Source organism: Festucalex cinctus, chromosome 12 (genome assembly GCF_051991245.1).
Source record: "Festucalex cinctus isolate MCC-2025b chromosome 12, RoL_Fcin_1.0, whole genome shotgun sequence".
Taxonomy (NCBI): domain Eukaryota; kingdom Metazoa; phylum Chordata; class Actinopteri; order Syngnathiformes; family Syngnathidae; genus Festucalex; species Festucalex cinctus.
This window is the reverse complement of record NC_135422.1, coordinates 19,628,800-19,646,710: the sequence shown is the minus strand read 5'-3', so window position 1 is coordinate 19,646,710 and position 17,911 is coordinate 19,628,800. Positions and strand designations below refer to the sequence as shown.

At 40.6% G+C, this 17,911-nt stretch overlaps 2 protein-coding genes across 5 annotated transcripts in view; both read left to right on the top strand.

Moving 5' to 3' along the window:
- The first annotated feature begins 49 nt into the window (after positions 1-49).
- lrrc57 (leucine rich repeat containing 57) lies at positions 50-5,032 on the top strand. 3 transcript variants are annotated; one of them, XR_013287691.1, is made up of 7 exons: positions 50-212; positions 629-754; positions 2,335-2,470; positions 2,567-2,835; positions 3,341-3,526; positions 4,495-4,592; positions 4,665-5,032. XR_013287691.1 is itself a non-coding variant. In XM_077539811.1 (6 exons), the coding sequence occupies exons 2-6, from the start codon at positions 671-673 to the stop codon at positions 4,534-4,536; spliced, it is 717 nt and encodes a 238-aa protein (XP_077395937.1). In that variant the 5' UTR covers positions 50-212; positions 629-670; the 3' UTR covers positions 4,537-5,032. The 3 variants fall into 3 exon arrangements, 2 of the variants coding, with proteins under 2 accessions (XP_077395937.1, XP_077395939.1); XM_077539811.1 differs by having other exon boundaries at positions 4,495-5,032; XM_077539813.1 differs by having other exon boundaries at positions 624-754; positions 4,495-5,032.
- A 4,786-nt stretch (positions 5,033-9,818) lies between these two features.
- Positions 9,819-17,911, top strand: part of tyro3 (TYRO3 protein tyrosine kinase) — a 26,447-nt gene continuing 18,354 nt past the window's right edge. The window contains exons 1-2 of one of the 2 annotated variants that reach the window (XM_077539007.1): positions 9,819-10,161; positions 13,934-14,164. In XM_077539007.1, the coding sequence (XP_077395133.1) occupies positions 13,956-14,164 (209 nt within the window). In that variant the 5' untranslated portion in view covers positions 9,819-10,161; positions 13,934-13,955. The remainder of the gene's footprint in view (positions 10,162-13,933; positions 14,165-17,911) is intronic. The other variant, XM_077539006.1, reaches the window with a different exon arrangement.

Here is a 17,911-nt window from a genome sequence, read left to right as displayed (position 1 = left end):
TTTTTTATTCTCAGACATAAACAAACACACACGTATTGCGCGTGCGTAACGTGACGTCACATCCGGAGATTTTCTGTTGACAGTTATTGGGCGGCTCTCCTGTCGGAACGTTTTTCTTTTCAAATAAAAAATAATTTTAATCAACGCATTGAATCTTTTAATTAATTTCCAGGTTGGACAACGAGAGCAGCACAACATTACGTCACTGTGACGTAAGTGAGGAACGCAGCGAGCCGCCTGACCACGTCTGGAAACTCTGCTAGCGCTTAGCATGCTAACGGATGTGGTTTTATGTTAGCTTAGCTACGACGCAACCTCCAAAGTAACCTCGCACAGGCTTGTACCGAACCGTCTAGTTGAGTACTGTACTTCGGGTTATCGTCGCCAATTACCGCCACTAATGTATTGTGAACAAGTTGACATGGCTGCTTCCTGCTATTTAGCGCCCCCCAGCGGCATGCTCAAATAAAATCAACTTTTGTCTCGACGAACTTATTTGATTGACCGCTTCAGGGCCACAACAAAGTTTGGTTGAAGTCTTTGAGACGACTGTGTCATGTGACCTATTGATTTATTTGTGTGTGTTTTAATTGACGTTGCAATGAACTGAGACTGATTTTCAGAACAGTGCCGCAGTGACCGAGACAGTTTGGAGTCACCTTGAGTCCGGATGGGGAACAGCGCTCTCAAGTCCCACCTGGAGACTTCCCAGAAGACGGGAGTGTTCCAGCTGACTGGGAAAGGACTTCCAGAGGTGAGACAAGTCTGGTACCAGCATGGGTTCCGATAAACCAGCATGATTCTGTACCAATCTGCATTTTCTGGTATCGTGTGGTTTCTCAAGTCATCATAACCTAACGCTGCATACTTCGCACGTTTTTTTTTTTTTTTTTTTAATAAGTCAGACTCAGAAATTGTTGTCAGGAATTGTTGACTTGCAGCCATTTTCACTGAAGCAAACTACTTCGCTCCCGGCTGTTTGACTGGATTTTGATATTTTGTTCTATTGCTATCAAAACATGGAATCTACCAAAAGAAAGATTCTCTTCTTTCATCAAAAATAATATGAATATAATATAAATACATGATATAATATTTAAATATAAATAATAAAGATAAAAAAATAAAAAATCTAATGATAATAATAATAATAATAAAAATAAAATAATAAATAAATAAAATAAATATCAATAAATAATAAATAAAAAAAATTCAAAATAAGAATTCAAAATATAATAAAAATAATATAAATATAAATACATGATATAATATATATAAATATAAATACATGATATAATATAATATATATATATATATATATATATATATATATATATATATTAGGGGTGTGAATTGCCTAGTACCTGACGATTCGATTCGTATCACGATTCACAGGTCACGATTCGATTCGATACCGATTAATCCCGATACGAATGGTCACGATTCGATACCGATTAATCCCGATACGAATTTATAAGTCGATTGTTGCGATTTTTTTCCATTCAAATTTAGAAAATACTATCAGTAAATTTGTACATGTACACTGTAAGATTTGTATGAATATATTTATCTAAAACTTGAGGCTTATAACCGTGAGCCACTGTACACAAACAGTTTGCAATCTGTTTCACATTTGAACAGCATTAAAATAAAAATATTAAGGCTTAATGTGCCGTTCATATAACATTCTTCCATGCTCAAGGTGTGAATCCTAAAAAAAAAAAAAAAAAAAAAAAAAAAAAAAAAAAAAAAAAAAAATCGATTCTGCTGATTATTGAATCGATTCGAGAATCGCGCGATGTAGTATCGCGATATATCGCCGAATCTATTTTTTTTAACACCCCTAATATATATATATATATATATATATATATATATATATATATATATATATATATATATATATATATATATGTTTAATGATAATAATAATATTAAAAAAACTAAGCTGATGAGTCTTCTTTGCATGAAGGCTTGCGTCCATTTCCCTGCCCCTCTTATGAGGCGCCTCCCCGTAGTGGCCCGCCAAGTCATTGCTCAATTAGCCATTAACAGTGGAACTGTTATAGTGGCTGTATGTTAATGACAAATATCGCGATATTTGCGTCGGCGTATCAATCTATAGGTAGACAAAGTATCCCAATTTATCGCGATAGATATATCGTCACACTCCTAATGTGCTGCTTTTAATATCGTGACATGACGACAACGACGATATATTGTGGCAGTTTTAATATCACCATATCACGATATTGCGGTTATAGTTCCATCCCTGAAAGAAGGTTTTGCAAAAAGTATGCGAGTTGCTGTAACCGGGGATCTTGCGGTCTTCAGTTTCCCGAGGAACTGCAGCGACTCACGTCAAACCTCCGCACGGTGGACCTGTCGGACAACAAGCTGGAGTCGCTTCCTCCTTCCATCGGGAACTACGCGCAGCTCCGAAGTTTGACACTCAACTCCAACAGGCTGGGTGGGGTCCAAATCCTCAGGATCAAACGCCGCTCGTACAACGCCACCGTGAGGTTCTCAACGCTTGCATTTTTTATTTTTCCTTCTGTGCCCTCAGGCGGACTTCCCGCCGAAATCGGCAAGCTGCAGAAACTGGAGACGCTTAGTCTGAGTTGCAATCGGATCCAGCGGCTCCCGCCCACCACGGGCCAGCTCAAGGCCCTGCGGACCCTCATCCTGGCCGGGAACCGCATCTCCGAGTTCCCCACCGGACTCGGGGCACTGAGACACCTGGACTTGCTGGACCTGTCCCGCAACCAGATCCAGAGCGTGCCGCCGGAGGTGTCGGCCTTGCAGGTCATCGAGATCAACCTCAACCAGAACCAGGTAGCAAAAACTAGACTTCGGATTGGCTGTCAGTTCATCTCCGGTGTAATAACCTTATTTATTGATTGATTGAATTTAAATTTTTTATTTTATTTTTATTATTATTATTAATTCAATCTCTGGTGTAATAACCTTATTTTTTGATTGATTGAATAATTTTTTATTTTATTATCTGTTCTTATTGCTGCTGGACATGTAAATTTTCCAGAGGGAGCCATCCCAAAGGGATCAATAAAGTCAAGTCTAAGTCTAAGTCTTATTGCATGTCTTTTGCGATATTGAGCCAATATTGTAATATCGGTATTTTTTCAATATATTGTGCAGCCCTACAACATATAATAATTCCATGTTTCAATAATAAGAATATGGCTATTATCATGTTAAAGCATTCATTTGTTATCAGTCACTTCGTCTTGAGGCAGTCGCCTATGAATCTTGTACACAGGAAAAACCCTGATCCAGAAAAACAAAAAACAACAAAAAGTTGCGCTGGTGGAACTTTCAGATCTCGCTGCTGTCTGCGGACGTGTCTCGGTGTCCTCGCCTCAAAGTCCTGCGCGTGGAGGAGAACTGTTTGGACCTGGCCTCCATCCCGCAGTCCATCCTGAAGGAGTCCCAAGTGTCTCTCTTCTCGGTGGAAGGAAACCTCTTTGAGGTCAAGAGTCTGCGAGACCTGGAGGGCTACGACAAGGTGAGGGAGCACGTCAGAACAGGCTAAGCTAACCCAGGTTAGGCAAAGATGATCAGTTTCCTTTTGGGTTTCCGATAAGTCATGTGATTCTTTTTTTTTTTTTTTTTTTTAAACAAACCATACCCTTCACCCTAACTGAATACGTCAGAGTCCTGCCAAAGTCGTGAAGTTTTCAGGAGACCAGAGGAAGGATCAAAGGAAAGAAAGATGAAACAAAGTGAAATCCAGCGCCAGCCAGACACCATATTTCACCAACCGAGAAACAACTTAGGGAGCTTGAGTGTGACGATATATCGATATCATGATAAATCGTGATACTGAGATTATATATACATCTACGCAAGTATCACTATATTTGTTAATATAACGGCTCCATTGTTGATGACTTATTGAGCAATTACTTGGCGGGCCACTAGATGGAGCATCTCATAAGCATGGCGGGGAAATGGACGCAAGTTTTCAGGCGAAGAAGACTCATCAGCTTAGTTTTTTATTATTATTTTATTATTATATATATTTTATTTTCTATTATTTTTTATATATATATATTATATATGATGTATATTTTATTATATTATTTTTATTATTATTTATTTCATTACTTATTTTTATTTATTTATTATTATTATTTTATTAGTTTTATCATAAATTATCGTGGATTTATTACCTGAGCAATATATCAATAATCATGGTATCGTCATATTGTGAGATAATTATCGTGAGCCTTGTATCGCGTCTCGTGAGGTAGCCAGAGGTTCCTACCCCTATTAGGGAGACCTCAAGAGACCAGGGGAAAGACTAAAGGAAGGAAGGATAGATGAAGCAAGAGTGAGGTCCACAACCACACGAGTTTCCGCCGCTTTAGAGAGCAGTGGGAGTAGCAATCGTATGGAGTTAAGTGTTGTTGCTACGGTGATTTGATTTCAGCCAATCACCGCAGTTGTGTGACTCGTGTCTTCCCTCCTCAGTACATGGAGCGTTTCACCGCCACCAAGAAGAAGTTTTCCTGAAGACCACCACTTCTGCTCCCTGTCCTGAAAAACGTAGTCGAAGAAAGACGATTCCAGTGTGTTTTTCCCCGCCGATTAGTGCAGCTTGTTGTCCAGCCAAACTCCTGACAGGAAGTACATTGTTGCAGATGCTGTGGACTCGCCGTGGCCACCCAGAGGAACAAAGTGGAACTGCAAACTTTTCTTTGCAGACTCACAAAAACTATATTGCACTTCGAGTGGCACTTTAAGTCGCTTAAGAAAAAAAAATATATTGGCAGTGCCACGCTTGCTAATCAGCTGAATGTTTTGCCATGCAAGATAACACGAAGTCATCATATGCACTCCTGGTGATGTCATCAATGTGTCAGCCAGCGACACCAACAGCAGTTACGAGCTAGCTTTTTGGCCCCACATCAAGCTAAATGTATGTTTTTTTTCATTGAATTTAATATATATATTTTTTGTGACATTACTAATGAATGAACTTGACAATAAAAGCATACCTCGAAGCACACATCATTATGGTTTACATGGAGACTTTTTTATTTATTTTATTTTTTTTAAGTCATTCCGACTGAAATCATCCGAAATGAAGATCTTTGCGACGGCGGTAACCGCGGGACGCAATCGATCACGTGATTTATCAAGATGGAGTTAATTTGTAAATTTAGCAAAGTAGCTGTGATAGTGTTAACACTTTTATTGAAGCAACATCTTGATTAAAAAAAAAAAAAAAAAAACATGTTTCAAGTACTTAAAACACAAGTTATCCCCTTGTAGACGAGCTCTGGGGGGACGCCACCATTTTAGTGGGTGGAAACGATGTCGCGACGCTTTTACGTCAAGACAGCATGCGCAGCCTTGCCATCCCGAATGAAGTATTTTCATTCCGTTTTGCCGTTCTGATTCATTCTAATCGGAATACATGGCTCCATCTCCCTGTAAACCTAAATGAGTCTACCAAGAATGTGGACATGTAAAGTAGTAGTTGATTTGTTCAGAAAATATGAACAATTGTAATGTGTATTGTTCAATCAAATAAATGAATATGTTTATGGCATTTTTACCTCATTCATTATGCTCATCGCTGGCGCACACCTGCTTCCCCATAAATTTCTTTTAAAATAATACATAGATATTATCCTGTTAAAAATTATCTTCTAATCCATCCATCCATCCATCTTCTTCCGCTTATCTGAGGTCGGGTCGCGGGGGCAGCAGCTTTAGGAGGGAAACCCAGACCTCCCTCTTCCCAGTCACTTCAACCAGCTCCTCCGGCGGGATCCCAATGCGTTCCCAAGCCAGCCGAGAGACATAGTCTCTCCAGCGTCGGAACACCTCTCCAGGGAGGCGTCCAGGAGGCATCCGAACCAGATGCCCGAGCCACCTCAGCTGGCTTCTCTCAACGCGGAGGAGCAGCGGCTCGACTCTGAGTCCCTCCCGGATGACCGAGCTTCTCACCCTATCTCTAAGGGAGAGCCCGGACACCTTGCGGAGGAGACTCATTTTGGCCGCTTGTATCCGTGAACTGGTTCTTTTGGTCACGACCCAAAGCTCGTGACCATAGGTGAGGGTTGGAACGTAGATCGACCGGTAAATCGAGAGCTTCGCCTTTTGGCTCAGCTCTTTCGTCACCACGACGGACCGATACAGAGTCCGCATCACTGCAGACGCTGCACCGATCCACCTGTCGATCTCCCGCTCCATCCTGCCCTCACTCGTGAACAAGACCCCAAGATACTTAAACTCCTCCACTTGGGGCAGGATCTCATCCCCGACCCGAAGGGGACACGCCACCCTTTTCCGAATGAGGACCATGGTCTCGGATTTGGAGGTGCTGATCCTCATCCCAACCGCTTCACACTCGGCTGCGAGCTGCTCCAGTGAGAGTTGGAGATCACGGCTTGATGAAGCCAACAGCACCACATCATCTGCAAAGAGCAGAGACGCAATGCTGAGGCCACCAAACCGGACTCCCTCAACGCCTCGGCTGCGCCTAGAAATTCTGTCCATAAAAGTTATGAACAGAATCGGTGACAAAGGGCAACCTTGGCGGAGTCCAACCCTCACTGGAAACGAATCCGACTTACTGCCGGTAATGTGGACCAAACTCTGGCAATGGTCGTACGGGGACCGAACAGCCCGTATCAGGGGGTTCGGTACCCCGTACTCCCGAAGCACCCCCCAGGGGACTCCCCGAGGGACACGGTCGAACGCCTTCTCCAAATCCACAAAACACATGTGGACTGGTTGAGCGAACTCCCACACACCCTGGAGGATCCTGCTGAGGGTGTAGAGCTGGTCCACTGTTCCACGGCCAGGACGAAAACCACACTGCTCCTCTTGAATCCGAGATTCGACTTCCCGACGGACCTTCCTCTCCAGCACCCCTGAATAGACCTTACCAGGGAGGCTGAGGAGTGTGATCCCTCTGTAGTTGGAACACACCCTCCGGTCCCCCTTCTTAAAAAGGGGGACCACCACCCCGGTCAGCCAATCCAGAGGCACTGTCCCCGATGTCCACGCGATGTTGTAGAGGCGTGTCAACCACGACAGCCCCACAACATCCACAGTCTTTAGGAACTCCGGGCGGATCTCCTCCACCTCCGGGGCCCTGCCGCCGAGGAGCTTTCCAACCACCTCAGTGACTTCCACCCTAGAGATAGGAGAGCCTACCTCAGAGTCCCCAGACTCTGCTTCCTCTAAGGAAGACGTGTCGGTGGAATTGGGGAGGTCTTCGAAGTATTTCCACCACCGATTCACGACGTCCCGAGTCGAGGTCAGCAGCACCCCATCCCCACTGTACACAGTGTTAATGGGGCACTGCTTTCCTCTCCTGAGACGCTGGATGGTGGACCAGAATTTCCTCAAAGCCGTCCGGAAGTCATTTTCCATGGCCTCACCGAACTCCTCCCATGTCCGAGTTTTTGCCTCAGCAACCGCCAAAGCCACGTTCCACTTGGCCATCCGGTACCTGTCAGCTGCCTCCGGAGTCCCACAGGCCAAAAAGGCCCGAAATGACTCCTTCTTCAGCTTGACGGCATCCCTTACCGCTGGTGTCCACCAGCGGGTTCGAGGATTGCCGCCGCGACAGGTACCGACCACCTTACGGCCACAGCTCCGATTGTCCGCCTCAACAATAGAGGCGCGGAACATGGCCCATTCGGACTCAATGTCCCCCGCCTCCCCCGGGACAAGGGAGAAGCTCTTGCCGGAGGTGGGCATTGAAACTTTCTGACAGGGGATTCCGCCAGACGTTCCCAGCAAACCCTCACAATACGTTTGGGTCTGCCAGGTCGGACCGGCATCTTCCCCTACCAACGGAGTCAACACACCACCAGGTGGTGATCAGTTGACAGCTCCGCCCCTCTCTTCACCCGAGTGCCCAAAACATGCGGCCGCAAATTCAATGACACGACTACAAAGTCGATCATCAACCAACTGCGGCCTAGGGTGTCCTGGTGCCAAGTGCACATATGGACACCCTTATGTTTGAACATGGTGTTCGTTATGGACAATCCGTGACGAGCACAGAAGTCCAATAACAGAACACTGTTCGGGTTACAATCGGGGAGGCCGTTCCTCCCAATCACGCCCCTCCTGGTCTCACTGTCATTGCCCAGGTGAGCGTCCCCCAGCAGGATGAGGGAGTCCCCAGGGGGAGCGCTCTCCAGCACACCCCCCAAGGACTCCAAAAAGGGTGGGTACTCTGAACTGCTGTTTGGTGCATATACACAAACAACAGTCAGGACCCGTCCCCCCACCCGAAGGCGGAGGGAGGCTACCCTCTCGTCTACCGGAGTGAACCCCAACGTACAGGCGCCAAGCCGGGGGGCAATAAGTATGCCCACACCTGCTCTGCGCCTCTCACCGTGGGCAACTCCAGAGTGGAAGAGAGTCCAACCCTTCTCGAGAGGACTGGTACCAGAGCCCAAGCTGTGTGTGGAGGCGAGTCCGACTATGTCTAGTCAGAACTCCTCGGCCTCACACACCAGCTCGGGCTCCTTCCCTGCCAGAGAGGTGACATTCCATGTCCCGAGAGCCAGCTTCTGTAGCCGGGGATCGGTCCGCCAAGGTCTCCGCCCTTGGCTGCTGCCCAGCCTGCTCTGCACCCGACCCCTTTGGCCCCTCCCACCGGTGGTGAGCCCGTGGGAAGGGGGACCCACGTTGCCTTTTCGGGCAGTGCCCGGCCGAGTCCCATGGGTGCAGGCCCGGCTACCAGGCGCTCGACAACGAGCCCCACCTCCAGGCCTGGCTCCAGAGGGGGGCCCCGGTGACCCGCGTCCGGGCAAGGGAAAACGCGATCCATTTATATTAATCATCATAAGTGTTTTTTTGAGCCGTGCTTAGTCTGGCCCCTCACCTAGGACCTGTTTGCCATGGGTGACCCTGCCAGGGGCATAAAGCCCCAGACAACATAGCTCCTAGGATCATTGGGACACGCAAACCCCTCCACCACGTTAAGGTGCCGGCTCACGGAGGGGATTATCTTCTTAGATTCAAGAAAAACATTTGGATTGATTGCTCATTCTGTGAATTGTCCCCTGAAACACTGGTCCATCTATTTTGGCATTGAACCTTCAAAGATTCTGGAAAGATGTGTCTCGATTTATTTTTGATTATATTGACTCTAATTTCTGTCTTTTCTGGAAAAATGTACTGTTTGGTTTCTGTAATGATGATAGTGAATGAAACAAAAAAAAATGTTTTTGATTAACTTGAGAATTATTTTGGCTAAATTTCATATACACAAATCCAAAGTTAGTCATTCAAAACCTTTGTTTTTAGTTTTTGAATTGGAAACCAAACAGTTCATTAATACAATATTGAGCTCGACAAACAAGAAAGCAATGAGACCCCCCTTATGCTCTTTTTTTTATTTTTTTTATTTTTAATGTTTTTATTTAAGTAACCCCCTGGCGTATTTGTTTTTCTTTCTTTCTTGTATTAATAACGTGTGTGTGAAGTGTTCTGAAGTTCTTTGTATAACTTGTTTAAAATTATACAATAAAGTAAAAAAAAACAAAAAAAAAAAAAACACCTGCTTCCCCATCGTCATCAAGATCGTCGTCAGTCAGCCGCCGCCATGTTTTGGACTTGTTGCTTGCTTGCGATTGTTCAACGTGCATTCCCTTTGCCATGTTTGCTCGAATTTGTAGGCTACCTCTCTTCTTTTTCGTTTTTGTTCTTTTTTTTTTTTTTTCGTGCGAACACATAAGTAATTTAACTTTCACCATTTCCAAACCATGTCCCGCATCTTATTTTGAAGGCGTGAAATTCCACATCCGTTACGGTCACCTGACGTCACCGTCAAAATCTCGGCAGCGGTGGCCCCATGGTCACTCCCCCTTCGCCCCCCATCCAGTTTGAGGAACTTTTCTTTTCTTCCAGAACTTTGCGCCTCCTGTTTTGTTTCCCCTTCATTTTCCCCTCTTTTCGTGCCGCGAGTGAACTTCGTGTGCTCGCGTTAGCGGCTGCTGGGATCAAAGTGCACTTTGTTCTCAGCTCACAGGACGTGAGCGTGCGCGAGGGCACGTAAGTTACGTGCGCGCGCTCGAGAGAGGCTAACAAACAAACAAACAAACATGCCCGGGGTGGTGCTGAGGCTCGTGCTCATCTCTGTGCTCGCGTTGTGTGGTGTCGGTGAGTCCGTTGAATTGATTTATTGGTGAATTGATTGCTTGTTTGAGGGTCAGGTGCACTTGTTACTCGAACGTTATAGAAGAAATGAGACTTTTATAGCACTTTGATGTGATTCGATAACGCACCCTTGATTGTCTTGATCGTTGTAATTCGAGCGACTTTTTTTTTTTTTTTTTAACCACTCACTCACACACAAGCTTACTTCATGTAAGCCACATGGGTCTCCCAGGCGGAGGAGCGAACCCGCGCCAACCAGCACCGAAGGCAAGTGACGGTTCCACTCCTCCACCTGGAGCCTGTTCGAGCGACGTGTTATTGATCAACAATGCCGCGGTGACGTCATCAAAATCACCGCAGCGGGGTGACGTCGGCGTGGATGTACGGGAAGTGTGATGATGTCATGATGGAGTCCCTGTTTGCGAGTGAGGATTTACATTTTCGAAAGCAAGTTCAACTATTAAGATTTGAGCCATTTTGGGGCAGTCGGGGCCAGATTGCAAGAAATTACAAGGGCAGCCATCTTACGTTGCCACTGTTGCTGACAACGTGTGTTATTTTTATGTATTTTTTTCCACCGAAAACACTTTTCATTGCATGTTTAATGTTACGATCCCTGTTGTGGGGTCATGAGAGCCTCTCAAAGAGCAAACTTAACTGTTTGCGTAGACCATTCAGATTGTATTATATATCAGTATCGCAAATTATGATTTACAGGGTTTAAATTTACATTTTGTAGCCATTTTTTTTTAAATTCCTGATGGGCTTTATTTTCACTTGGTTGTTGATGGTTCTGACAACATAATGCAGATGAAATTTGGAACAGCACCCGGAGATGAGCCTTATAAGAGAATGTAGTGATGTGTGCTGACCAATAGATGGCAGGATAGCCCCAAGGGGGCTTCCGGGATTAGCTGATGCTAGGGTATACGCAGAATGTGAATGTTTATTCTTTGACACAAGAACATTACGGAGAAAATTAAAAATATTTTTCTTTGTGGTAAAATGTACATTAGCGTTTCTCCCAGACTTATTGGTACATAAATGTCATATATGGTGGCATTTTTGCAGTAGAGGCAGAAAATGGCATGAAAACGCCGCAGAGAAATCAATATACAGTAGGCAAGATAGGCGGGGCTTGGGGAGTGGCAACGTAAGATGGCCGTCGTTGTTAGTCCATTCCTTTATAAGTTTGTGCTTGTTATACGATTGCAATATTTGACGAGTTTGGATTTGGACTGGACTGCTCCACAACTGTTTTTTTTATTTTGTTTTTTTTTATTTTGTTTTATTTTGGCTAAAGTGCAACATTTTTGTCAAATGTACTTATTTTTTACCTCACTGTGCTGTCAATGTTTTTGCATAAAAAATTCGGCTTATGTCATGCTGAATGAGCAATGAAATGTTAAACGCTCATCATATTCTTGTTTTGTACCCCCCCCCCCCCAAAAAAAATCGTCCTACTTCACAGTGCACTTAAGTCAGTAAATATTTATTATGATTATTATTATTATTATTATAAATATATATTATTTTAAATTCTGTGTGCTCCAAAAGGAGCTTATGCAATTATAGTGCTTTATTGGTTTCCATATTTTTAAATGCTTAAATATTTTTCTTGATTTGTCCCAAAAAAACAAAAAAAAACAAATTGCTTGAATAATCAGGTAATCATGATTTAAAATATTGCCAAAATAATCGTGTTTATTATTATTTCCATAATCAAGCACCCTTATGCCGAGGTCTGACTACGCGATTTTGTTTTGTCTTACACGACAGTTGCGCTGTCACATTACCCGATAAATTCGCTTCGTGTCGTGGATGGGGCGTGTAGTCACACTACAAGTCTGAACGCGACAAGACACCAGCCGATCATCGTGTGTCGTCTTGCCAAAAGGGACTCGTCGGCCACTGTTTGTCGGGGAGGTGGGACAAAAAAAAAAAAAAAAGCCATGGACAGGGAGTGTTTGCGTGAATGGAGCACGCACGGGACAAGTGTGATGTGAGCGCATTGCTTGCGCTCCCTGCTCCTCAGGAGTGTTTAAAATATGATTTAGGATCGATCCTCATTAAATATGTGCCCATTCTCATATGCCCAAATCTCTGAAATTATTAGTACAACAGTCACAATATGCACATATATATTTTTTGGTCCTCTATTCATGTCGCCGTTGCCTGACGATGGGTTGCACGGATGCGTGCGCGCTCCATACACCATGCAGCCGCAGCGCTGCAGCTGGGTGCTTTTTTTTTTTTTTTTTTCCCTTCCAGTTGTACCTGTCTGGCCCCATCCCATGAGATATCCAGGGGATAAATAAATAAACAAATAAATACATACATACATACTAGGGGTGTGAATTGCCTAGTACCTGACGATTCGATTCGTATCACGATTCACAGGTCACGATTCGATTCGATACCGATTAATCCCGATACGAATTTATAAGTCGATTGTTGCGATTTTTTTTCATTCAAATTTAGAAAATACTAATCAGTAAGCTTGTAGAGTGTAAGATTTATATGAAAATGTATTATTTATTTATCTGAAATTTCAGTCTTATAGAGGTTGTAATCTGTTTCATGTTTGAACAGCATTAAAATAAAATATTAAGGCTTAATGTTCCGTTCATATAACATTCTTCCATGCTCAAGGTGTGAATCCTAACCCGAAGTCAGACGTTTTGTTGAATATTTTTCCATTAAAAATGGAAGTTTAAAAATCGATTCACACACACACACACACACACACAAAAAAAGAAAAAAAAAAAGGCAATGATGATAAGACGTTGAATCGGTAAGACTACCGAATGAACAATTCTGAGTTCTTAAAAAAAAAAAAAAAAAAAAAAAAATCGTTTTTTTTTAATCGATTAAGAAATCGCGCGATGTAGTATCGCGATATATCGCCGAATCGATTTTTTTTAACACCCCTAATACATACATACATACATACATAAATTAAAAGATCTATAAAGTGCTGTTCTGTGTGTGATTGACATTTCGTTCCCTCTCGCTATTGGTCAATGCTGTGGAACCAAACGGATGACGACGTAGGTATGTCACATTATGTGTCAAGACGAGCAAAACTTCTAACATGCTAAATTGCTAGACTTTCGTCGTGATGGTCGTGAACCGTCCGGACAACAGGCGACCAATCGTTGAACGTGTCACACTACACGGGCGACGCTACGTCAAGACAACCCAAAATCCTTTACGACATGCCTCGTTTGTCCGCGACACGTCGGTCGGGCTAAAATCGGGCTGTTTTCCTGTAGTCTGACCAAGGCATTAGTTATGATGAATAAGGTGTTAATTTCTCACAATATTTGGGAAATAGATCAATGCTAGGGGTGTCAGGCAATTAAGATTTTAATTGTTAAATCACGTACAATCCCAAATTTTATATCCGTTCTAAATGTACAATATGTTTTCATACTCTTAATATAAGTGTCAAAAAATATTATCCAAATAGAAGTATGACAGCATTGATAGAGTAATTTTATAAATCATAAAGTGTAGTTCAAATTTAATGAAATTGAAGTAGTGTACTGTAAAAAAAAACGAGTGTTATTGATTTGTGTTGGTCATATATCTGCCACTGGATGGCAGACTTGCATTTGTAAGACGTTGGTGACAGCTCAGTGCATTTTTCTTTTCATATTAAAAGCTGTATAATGATTAACATGATGTAACTTGTTAAATTCTGCACATTTTCAAAATTGTAAAAAAAATTCTAGCAAATCATAATTCCCTGTCACTGGTGAGCTATTTTCAGAACAGTCCGACGTGCCGTTTCGATGGACTTGTGTCGCCCGCCAGGCGCAGTGAGGTTCAGCCGTCACCCGAGTAACCAGACGGCGTCGCAGGGCAACGGCGTCCGACTGGGCTGCGCCGTGGAGGGCGTGGACGAGCCTGACGTGCTTTGGATGAAGGACGGCGCGCGGCTCCTCAGCAGCGACCAGATGTTCATCGCCCTGGGCGACAAACACTGGGAGACCTTCCACAGGTGCGCAGCTGACAAAGTCTTCTTCTTTGCCACTGAGGTCACGCAGATTTGACAAAATCGTCTCGTTTTCGTCGCGTTTTTCTTCATCAACTCAAATGTCCAGAGATTTGTGTCCATTTTTATTCAGTGAAGTATATTTTCGTCTAGTCTTCATTGGTCAACGAGAATTCATACTGATTTAATGATTATTACATTATATAAAATTGATCAAATTTATACTAAAATTAATTAAATACTAAATTAAATGATTAAATTAATAATAATTAATCATTTAATTTAGTATTTAAGTAATTTTAGTATTAATTTTATTAATTTATTAAATTAAATTGAATTTGTTATATTATTAATATTAATTTAATAATATAATTAGCATTTAAGTAATTTTAGTACTAATATTACTAATTAACTTACTATTATTTATTTGTTTGTCAATAACTTAGTAATATTGTACTAAAATTACTTGCTATTACTTAATGCTAAATTAAATTATTAAATTAATAATAATAGTGATAAATTATTCAATTTAATTAAATTAATAACATGAAAACTAAAATTTCTTAAATACTAAATTGAATTATTAAATTAATAATAATAAATTGTTAAATTAATAAAACTTACACTAAAATTACTTAAATACTAAATTAAATTAGTAAATTAAATTATTAATAATAAATCATTAAATTAACTTAATTAACAATAGTACTAAAATTACTAAAATGCTAAATTAAATTGATTAAAATTAATACTAAAATTACTTAAATACTAAATTATTAGATTATTAAATTAATAATAATAATAATAATAATACATTATTAAATTAAATTAATACAATTAGTACTAAAATGACTTAAAAACTAAATTTAATTAGTAATTAATTAGTAATAAGCCCCGTCCTATTATTGCTAAGTTCGAACATTTTAAACATAAAGAATTGGTAAAAAGTAAAGGACGGGAGCTCAAAGGGACATCTTTCGGGATGAATGATCAATTCCCAAGAGAGATAAACGAGCGTCGAAAAGTACTGTTTCCTATAATGAAACAAAATAGACAGGAGGGTAAACAGACTTCGATGGTCGTTGATAAATTATATATCGACGGCCAGTTATTCTGAAACCCAACCTCGACCCCTTGGCTGTTCTAACTGATAATTGGTAGAGCATTGTAGAGTATTGTGTGATTATTTGACGTATGTATATGTATGTGTATGTATATGTGTATATATGTATATATATGTATATGTATATATATATGTGTATGTATATGTATGGATAATGGGTTACGAAACTGAGAATATGAATTCATATCATGTATAGGCTATATAATAATAATAATAATAATAATATAAAAATATATTCTTAAAAAAATAAAAATAATAATAATAATAAAAATAATAATCTCGCTTAGGTCACTATTTACTGGTGTATTGTTATGTTGAATCCCCCACAGATTTCCTTCACACTCACTTCCCCCCTCGTTTCTTCACTATTACACTTATCTACTTGTTATCTCTCTCTTTATATAAATTATATAAATTGCCTAATTACTCTTTTGCTATCCTACAATATGTTAATATTAATAAGCAGCTTATATAGATGTATACATAAGACTGAGTCTATATTGCTTGTATGCAGAAATTAGTTCTGGTCTCCTGGAATGTGTGTGGCGCTCGCTCCCAGGCAAAAAGAATAAAATTTTAGACCATCTCTCAAAATTTAAGGCAGATATTTGTCTCCTACAAGAAACCCACTTACAAAAATCAGAAGAAAAATTATTTATAGATAAAAATTTTAGTCAAGTTTACTCTGCCTCCTATAATAGTAGACAAAGAGGTGTCTCTATACTTATACATAAGAATGTATTCTTTACTCTAAATAATATAGTATCAGATTTAGAGGGCCGATATATTATTATCCAGGTAACTATATTTAATAAAGTATATACAATTGGTAATTTATATGCCCCAAATAATGATGACCATGAATTTTTCTCTCGATTACTCGATTTAGCAACAAATTCTACTATTATTATTGGAGGTGATTTTAACACGGTCTTAAACCCGTTAATAGATCGTTCTAATAATACGATATATACAAGGCGATTACGATCCGCTAAAGTAATAGATGAATATATGGAGGATTTTGGCCTCAGCGATGGCTGGAGACTTCAAAACCCAACTAAGAAGGAATTTACTTTCTTCTCTGCGGTGCACCGATCATTCTCAAGAATTGATTTTTTCCTTACAAATAATTCTATTGTTGATAAAACTGCTATAAAAATACATTCTATAATTATAAGTGATCATGCACCAGTCTCCCTCACTCTACAAATTGACTCTACCTTTAAACTTCCCCCGATATGGCGTTTTAACATCTCATTACTGAAAGACGTAGAGTTTGATAAAATTATTAGAAGGGAGTGGGCAGATTTTTTGGAAATAAATGACTCTCCAAATATATCTCCATCTCTTCTCTGGGAAGCAGGGAAAGCGGTAATTAGAGGGAAAATTATATCATATTCAACTTATAAAAAGAAACAGGATCAAAAATTAGAAAAATACCTGGAAGATAAAATTAAACAACTAACGGATGAATATGCATTAAACCCAAATAATCAAATATGGATAGAACTACAGAATATAAAAATACAGTTAGATAACATGTTATCTAAAAAGACAGAGTTTATAATACAACAGTTGAGATATAATAATTTTGAACATAATAATAAATCAGGTAAATTCCTGGCAAATCAACTTCAACGGAATCGGGAAAAATCTCTTATAACGGCTATTAAAGATATAAATGGTGAATGCACACAATCACCAGAAGAAATTAACCATATTTTTTATAACTATTATCGAAATCTATACTCAGAAATTAATAGACCTAACCCTGAACATATTGAGGTATTCCTAAATAGCTTAAATATACCTCAGTTATCTACTGAACATAAAGATATTCTAGATGCCCCGCTTACTATAGATGAGTTGTATCGTGCTTTAGACAGTATGCCTAATGGCAGAGCACCTGGTCCAGATGGCTATCCGGCTATATTTTTTAAACATTTCTGGTTAATGTTTGCTCCATTATTTCTAAGAGTAGTAACTGAAATTAAAAGTAAGGGTGATATACGTCAAGATATGAATATAGCAGCAATTAAACTTTTATTAAAGCCAGAAAAAGACCCCACCCTCCCGTCAAGTTACCGACCGATATCACTACTTAATACCGATATTAAAATTATCGCTAAGGCCTTGGCATCTCGACTAGAGACAGTAATCTCGACAATTATTCATAGCGATCAAACAGGTTTTATTAAAGGTCGTCATTCTACTAATAATATTAGGAGGCTTTTTAACTTGATTAGTATGTCACAGCGGTATGATAAAAAGGCAGTTGTTATTTCGCTGGATGCAGAAAAAGCCTTCGATAAAGTTAACTGGTCCTTCCTCTTTGCTGTCTTAAATAAATTCGGCTTCGGGGAGTCATTCATTCAATGGGTCTCAATATTATATGATTCTCCTAAAGCTACAGTTACTACTAATGGGATTACATCACAGAGTTTTACTCTACAAAGGGGAACAAGACAAGGGTGCCCAATGTCTCCTTTATTATTTGCTATATTTATTGAGCCGCTATACGTCAGGATAGACGGATCCAAGGAATCCACTCCGGGACAATAGAACATAAAATTAATCTATATGCCGATGATATATTACTCTATTTAGAAGAACCTGCTATCTCGTTAGGG